This window comes from Neopelma chrysocephalum, unplaced genomic scaffold, assembly GCF_003984885.1.
Source record: "Neopelma chrysocephalum unplaced genomic scaffold, ASM398488v2 Primary Assembly neopelma1_160, whole genome shotgun sequence".
NCBI lineage: Eukaryota > Metazoa > Chordata > Aves > Passeriformes > Pipridae > Neopelma > Neopelma chrysocephalum.
In genome coordinates, this window is record NW_020897822.1 from 4,293 (window position 1) to 11,756 (window position 7,464).

The 7,464-nt window shown below is 50.3% G+C and overlaps 1 protein-coding gene across 1 annotated transcript; it reads left to right on the forward strand.

Annotated features, from left to right (window-relative positions):
* Positions 1-2,385: 2,385 nt before the first annotated feature.
* On the forward strand, positions 2,386-6,303 carry LOC113976414 (polypeptide N-acetylgalactosaminyltransferase 6-like; the record flags this gene model as incomplete). Its single annotated transcript, XM_027701554.1, has 2 exons — positions 2,386-2,879; positions 6,131-6,303. Coding segments are annotated over exons 1-2 (667 nt in total), but the record flags the coding sequence as incomplete, so codon positions are not given.
* Between the last annotated feature and the right edge of the window lie 1,161 nt (positions 6,304-7,464).

The window sequence follows — 7,464 nt, forward strand, 5'->3', positions numbered from 1 at the left end:
TTTCTTCCTCTTCCCACCGTTCCTCCTTCCCGCGCCGCGGGGGATGCCCCTCAAATTCCCACCAAGCCCGTCTTTTAAACCCCTTTTTTGAACCCGAAAGGCTCCACTGGGTCGTTTTGGTGTTGGTTTTACTCGTATTTTATTTATCTTCCCTTTTTTTATTGCCCCCCTCCGAGGATCTCGATTTTTCTTCCTCTTCCCACCGTTCCTCCTTCCCCACGCCTCCTCAAATTCCCCTTTTAAACCCCTTTTCTGAACCCCAAAGGCTCCGCTGGGTCGTTTTGGTGTCGGTTTTCCAGGGTGCGGGAACCTTGGAAACCTCCCTGGCGCCACGAGGCATTTTCGGGATGGCATTTTTGGGATGGGATGGGATGGAGCAGCATCCAGCTGGGATTTTCCAGCGCAGGTGCACCAGGAGCTTGACGCCAAACGCGCCCCAACCCCTTCCCAAAAAAAAGGGTCGAAAAGCCAAACATAAATTAAAAATCCCTCCCCAAAAAAAGATGGGATTGGGGTCGGAGCTCCCCCGGGAGCCGCAGCTTGTTGTGCACAAGCCCCGAACACCTGAGCGTCACCCTGGGCTTAATTAGCGCCGCGCTCCTAATGAGCTTCGTTAACGACGGGGCGGGAACACCCGGAGAGACGCGGGGACGATGGAAACAAATTTGGGGTTTTTTTCTCCCCCAAATGCGTGTTTTTTTCCCGCCGTGCGACGAAAACATCGGAGCTCAGGGGCACAAATGGGGCGGGGGCAAAATTTCGAGGCAAGAGCGGAAAATATGAAGGGATTTAGGTTTTTTTTTCCCCCCCTTAATTCCGCTTTTCCGAGGCGCCGGCGGGTGGGGAAGGGCCGCCCTTGGCAGCGGAGCGTGGCCGGGCCGCTGCCTTTGATCCCGCGGCGCTCAAAGGGGGACCCTCCTCCTCCTTCTTCTCCTCTCAACCCGAACTTACTCGCCCTTGAAGTTGTGGCAGGTGCCCTCCTCCGCCCCCTTTTCCGAGAGAATAAATAGAAAAAAGGGGAAAAAAAAAAGGGAATAAAGGGAAGAGAGGGGGGGGGACCCAGAAGAGGAGGAGGAGGCGGCGGTGAATGGATCCCGCCGTGCTCGTCCACGCTCGGGCGGTCGCGGCTTCACAAAGAGGAGCCGCGGGAGGGCTTTTTTTTTTGGGGGGGGGAGGAGTGGTGGGAAAAGCTCGGAGCTTCCGACGGATCCCGCTGGAAATTTGGGAGCTGGTGCCGGAGCTCCGCGGTGGCCGCAGAGCCGCCGGACCCGCCGCTCCGACTCGGCCGAACCCGCGGAGGCTCCTTGCCAGGAGTTTTCCTTCTCCCAGGAGTTTTCCTTCTCTCCCAGGCAGGAAAAACACCCCGGGGAAAAAAAAAAGGCTTTTCCCTTCCCCCCCCCCCGCCAAAAGTATTTCGGACAAATTTTGGGCTCTGGTTTAGCTCGGGAGCGAGAGGGGAGGCGGCGGGGGGGAGATCCAGGACATCTTCCAGTTATTTATTAACCCTCCTGGTTCCTGATGTTTGAATTTTAGGGTGGATTTAGAGGCTGGAAGGGCCGGGGGGGGGAATGAATTTCACACGTATCGCTTGTGCCCTTGCAGGGAGTGAAATTTATATTCGTACATTATTAATATTGCGTTGTTAATATTGCTTTACCATATTACTCTATTAATGTATTAATATAGTAATATATAATATTAATATAACAATCTATTAATATTGTAATGTTAATATTACTTTACTATATTGTTCTGTAAATGTATTAATATAATATTATATTATATATAGTAATATACTAATATAATAATATATTAATATAATAATGTATTAATATTGTAATGTTAATGTTACTTTACTATATTGCTCTATTAATGTATTAATATAATATATAATATATAGTAATATATTAATGTAACAATAAATTCATATAACAATATATTAATACTGTAATGTTAATATTACTTTACTATATTGCTCTATTAATGTATTAGTATAACAATATATTATATATATAAAATAATATATTAATATAACAACATATTAATGCATTAATATATCACTATTGTATTATTATACGTTATCAGCCTGGTCTAGTGGAGGGTTCCCTGTCCCATGGGAGGGGGGGCGGTTGGTCTGGATGATTTTGGGGTCCTTTCCCACCCAAACCATTACTAATCGACTGTATTAATATATCCTACGCTATAAATATATATATATATATATAGTATTTAACACCCGGGGGACGCACCCAAAGCGATTTAACTCGCGGGTCTTTCTCCTCCCCGCAGGTTCCCGGAGCAGAGCAGCCCACCATGAACCACCCCGAACCCCCGCGCCCCTGAAACCTCGCAGAAACCCCTAAAAACACACCAAAACCCCCCCAAATGAGGCTTTTCCGCCGCCGCTCCGGCCCCTTGAAGGCGGCTTTGGCCGGCGCCGCCTTCCTCCTCTTCCTCTTCATCCTCCACAAGGACGCGGCCGACAAGGAGCGGGGCGAGGAGGAGCCGTGGCTGAAGAACATCGTGCAGGGCAAGGACCAGGTGCTGGATCTGATGCTCGGGGCCGTCAATAATTTGCGGGATTCGATGCCCAAACTGCAGATCGGGGCCCCGCAGCCCCCCCGGGAGCCGCTGCCCGGCGGGAGCCGCTCCTGCCCGCCCGGGGTCTACACGGCGGCCGAGCTGCGGCCCCTCCTCGAGAGACCCCCCCAGGACCCCGCCAGCCCCGGCGCCGACGGGAAACCCTTCAAGAAGGAGCGCTGGACGCCCGAGGAGAGCAAGGAGAAGGAGAAAGGATACGAGAAGCATTGTTTCAACGCCTTCGCCAGCGACCGCATCTCCCTGCAGAGAGCGCTGGGGCCCGACAGCCGCCCGCCGGAGTGAGAGCCGGCGCCCCAAAACCGCGTATTCCCGGGAATTTGGCCCTGGTTCCCTTAAATTTGGTCCCGATGCCTTAAAATGTTACCCTTATTCCCAAAAATTTGGCCATTTATTCCTTAAAATTTTACCCTTATTCCCTTAAATTTGGCACTTATTCCTTTAAATTTGGCCCTTATTCCCAAAAATTTGGCCATTTATTCCTTTACAATTTGGCCATTTACTGCTTAAAATTTGGCCCTTATTCCCTTAAATTTGACCCTTATCCCTTAAAATTTGGCCCTTATTCCTCAAATTTGGCCATTTATTCCTTTACAATTTGGCCACTTATTCCCTTACAATTCTGCCTTTCATTGCCTTAAATTTTCGCCATTTATTCCCTTAAAATTTGGCCACTTATTCCTTAAAATTTGGCTCTTATTCCTTATATTTGGCCCTTATTCCCTTAAATTTGGCCCTTGTTCCCTTACATTTGACCCTGATGCCTTAAAATGTTACCGTAATTCCCAAAAATTTGGCCCTTATTCCCTTAAAATTTGGCCCTTATTCCCTTAAAATTTGGCCCTTATTCCTTTAAATTTGGCTCTTATTCCTTAAAATTTGGCCACTTATTCCCTTAAAATTTGGCCACATATTCCCAAACATTTGGCCACTTATTCCCGAAAATTTGGCCCTTACTCCTCAAATTTGGCCCCTATTCCTTTAAATTTGGCTCTTATTCCTTATATTTGGCCCATATTCCCTTAAAATGTTACCCTTATTCCCAAAAATGTGGCCACTTATTCCTCAAAATTTGGCCACTTATTCCCTTAAAATTTGGCCACTTATTCCTTAAAATGTGGCTACTTATTCCCTTAAAATTTGTCTCATTCCATAAATTTGGCCACTTATTCCTTAAAATTTGGCTCTTATTCCTCAAATTTGGCCACTTATTCCTTTACAATTTGGCCACTTACTCCCTTACAATTCCACCTTTTATTCCCTTAAAATTTCGCCATTTATTCCCTTAACTTTTACCCTTATTCCCAAAAATTTGGCCATTTATTCCTTAAAATTTGGCCCTTATTCCCTTAAATTTGGCCACTTATTCCTTAAAATTTGGCCATTTATTCCCTTAAAATTTGGCCACTTATTCCTTAAAATTTGGCCGATTATTCCTTTACAATTTGGCCACTTATTCCCTTAAAATTTGACCCTTATTCCTCAAATTTGGCCACTTACTCCTTTACAATTTGGCCACGTATTCCCTTACAATCCCGCCTTTTCTTCCCTCAAAATTTCGCCATTTATTCCCTTAAAATTTGGCCCTTGTTCCCTTAAGTTTGACCTTGATGCCTTAAAATGTTACCCTTATTCCCCAAAATTTGGCCCTTATTCCTTAAAATTGGGTCCTTATTCCCTTAAAATTTGGCTCTTATTCCTTAAAATTTGGCCATTTATTCCCCTAAAGTTTGGTCACTTATCCCTTAAAATTTGGTCACTTATTCCCTTCAAATTTGGCCACATATTCCTTCAAATTTGGCCACTTATTCTTTAAAATTTGGCCCTTGTTCCCTTAAATTTGGCCCTGATGCCTTAAAATGTTACCGTTATTCCCTTAAATTTGGCCCTTATTCCTCAAATTTGGCCACTTATTCCCTTACAATTCCGCCTTTTATTCCCCTAAAATTTGGCTCTTATTCCCCTAAAATTTGGCCCTTATTCCCCTAAAATTTGGCCACTTATTCCTTAAAATTTTGCCAATTATTCCTTAAATTTTGGCCACTCATTTCCTTACAATTCTGCCTTCTATTCCCTTAAAATTTGGCCACTTATTCCCTTAAAATCTGACCATTTATTCCTTAAAATTTGACCATTTATTCCTTAAAATTTGGCCCTTATTCCTTAAAATTTGGCCACTTATTCCTTAAAATTTGACCATTTAGTCCTTAAAATTTGGCCCTTATTCCTTAAAATTTGGCCACTTATTCCTTAAAATTTAGCCACTTATTCCCAAAAATTTGGCCCTTATTCCTTTAAATTTGGCTCTTATTTCTTAAAATTTGTCCCTTATTCCCTTAAATTTGGCCACTTATTCCCTTAAATTTGGCTCTTAATCCTTAAAATTTAGCCACTTGTTCCCTCCAATTTGGCCACTCATTGCCTCGAACTTGGCCCTTTTTCCCTCGAATTTGGCCCTTTTCCCCTCGAATTTGGCCCTTATTCCTTAAAAATTGTTCCTTTTCCCCTTGAATTTGGCCCTTATTCCTTAAAATTTAGCCACTTATTCCCTTGAATTTGGCCACTCATTCCCATAAAATTTTGCCCCTATTCCCCGAAATTTCAGGGGAAACAAAAGCCACCTGGGGACAGGGATTCTCTCGGTGCTGGCAGGGGGTTGAACGGCGACAGAGCTGAAAAACGACCCGGATTTATTAATATTTTCCCCCAATTCCGGCCCCTCGGGGTCGGATTTAAGGGCACCGCGCTCTTTGTGTCTCCCTGTACCTGCTCGAGGGGGCTCCGGGATCTCCCCCCTCTCCCTCCTCTCTCCCTCTTTTATTCCCGCCGGCTCCAGAAATCCCACTTTTTCTTTTCTCAGCCGAGTGGAACAACCTCGGACCCCGCTGGGTGCGCGGGGACGGGGGGGAGGAGGAGGGAAACGGGGGAAATCCAGGGATTTCCTCGCTGCTGGATTAACCACGGCCTTCTCCTCCCCCCCCCCCCCAGCCCTGCCTGCGCCGGGGGGGCGGGAATTCGGGCTGGGAAAAGCCTGGAATAGGAGGGAGAAGCGGAGCCCTCCCCCCGTTCGATCGATTATCTGTGATCGGCGGTGACAAAGGGGGGGCCGGGAACGGGACTCGCTAAACCAAAACCAACGGGAATCAAAGCCGGGATGAGCTGGGGGGGTTGGCGGGAACGGGAATCAAAGCCAGGATGAGCCGAGAAGGGGTCAGGAACGGGAATCAAAGCCAGAATGAGCCGAGAAGGGGTCAGGAACGGGAATCAAAGCCGGGATGAGCTTAGAGGGGGCCGGGAACGGGACTCGCTCCACCAAAACCAGCGGGAATCAAAGCCGGGATAAGCCGAGAGGGGTCGGGAATGGGAATCAAAGCCGGGATGAGGCGGGGGAGGGCGGGAATGGGAATCAAAGCCGGGATGAGCCGGGGGGGGGGGCCGGAGCCGCCCTCCCGCTGCGGGCTCTGGGGGGCACGAAGGGTCGTTCCCGTCGCTCCCCCCGCCACCAACCCCCCCCTGTCGCGTGTCCCCAAAGGTGCATCGACCAGAAGTTCAAGCGCTGCCCGCCCCTGCCGAGCACCAGCGTGGTGATCGTGTTCCACAACGAGGCCTGGTCCACCCTGCTCCGCACCGTCTACAGCGTCCTGCACTCGGCCCCCGCCAGCCTGCTCCGGGAGGTCATCCTCGTGGATGATGCCAGCACCGACGGTGGGGACACGGCAGAGACACAGGGACACAGGGATGTGGGGGCCAGAGGGATGTGGGAGCTGGGGTGGGATAGGGGGACACAGGGGTGTGGGGGCCAGAGGGATGTGGGAGCTGGGGTGGGATACGGAGACACAGGGGTGTGGGGACCTGCTGCACACAGTGTCCAGAGTCCTGCACTCGGTCCCCGACAGACTGCTCTGCAAGGTCATCCTCGGGGATGATGCCAGCATCGGTGGTGGGGACATGGGGAGGAACACGGGGGGGGGCACGGGGGGGCCATGGGGGGGGAGGGCAGCTCGGGGGGGGGACACGGGGACAGAGGGATGTGGGAGCTGTGGTGGGATGTGAGGAGAGAGGGATGAGGGAGCTGGGGTGGGATGAGGGGACCAGAGGGATGTGGGGACTAGAGGAATGTGGGAGCTGTGGTGGGATAGAGGGGCAGAGAGATGTGGGGAGAGAGGGATGAGGGAGCTGGGGTGGGATGTGGGGACCAAAGGGATGAGGGAGCTCTGGTGGGATGTGGGAGCTGTGGTGGGACACAGGATCCAGAGGGATGTGGGGACCAGAGGAATGTGGGAGCTGTGGTGGGATATGGGGACAGAGGGCTGTGGGAGCTATGATGGGATGCAGGATCCAGAGGGATATGGGGACCAGGGGGATGAGGGAGCTGTGCTGGGGTGTGAGGAGAGAGGGATGAGGGAGCCATGGTGGGATTTGGGGGCCAGAGGGAGGAACAGGAGCCCTGGCAGGGTGTGGGATCAGAGGGATGCAGGAGCCCTGGTGGGATGTGGGATCAGAGAGATGCAGGAGCCGTGGTGGGATGGGGGATCAGAGGGATACAGGGGTCAGGGGGGTGCAGGAGCTGTGGTGGGCTGCAGAGGTCAGAGGAATGTGGGGACTAGAGGGACGTAGGAGCCGTGGCAGGATGTGGGAGCCGTGGTAGGATGTGGGGCCAGAGGGATGTTGGGAACTGTGGTGGGATTCAGGGGCCAGATGGATGCAGGAGCCATGGTGGGATGTGGGATCAGAGGGAGGCAGGCGCCCTGGTGGGATGTGGGATCAGAGAGATGCAGGAGCCCTGGCAGGATGCAGAATCCATAGGGATGTGAGAGCCGTGGTGGGACACGGGAGCCAGAGGAATACAGGGATCAGAGGGATGCA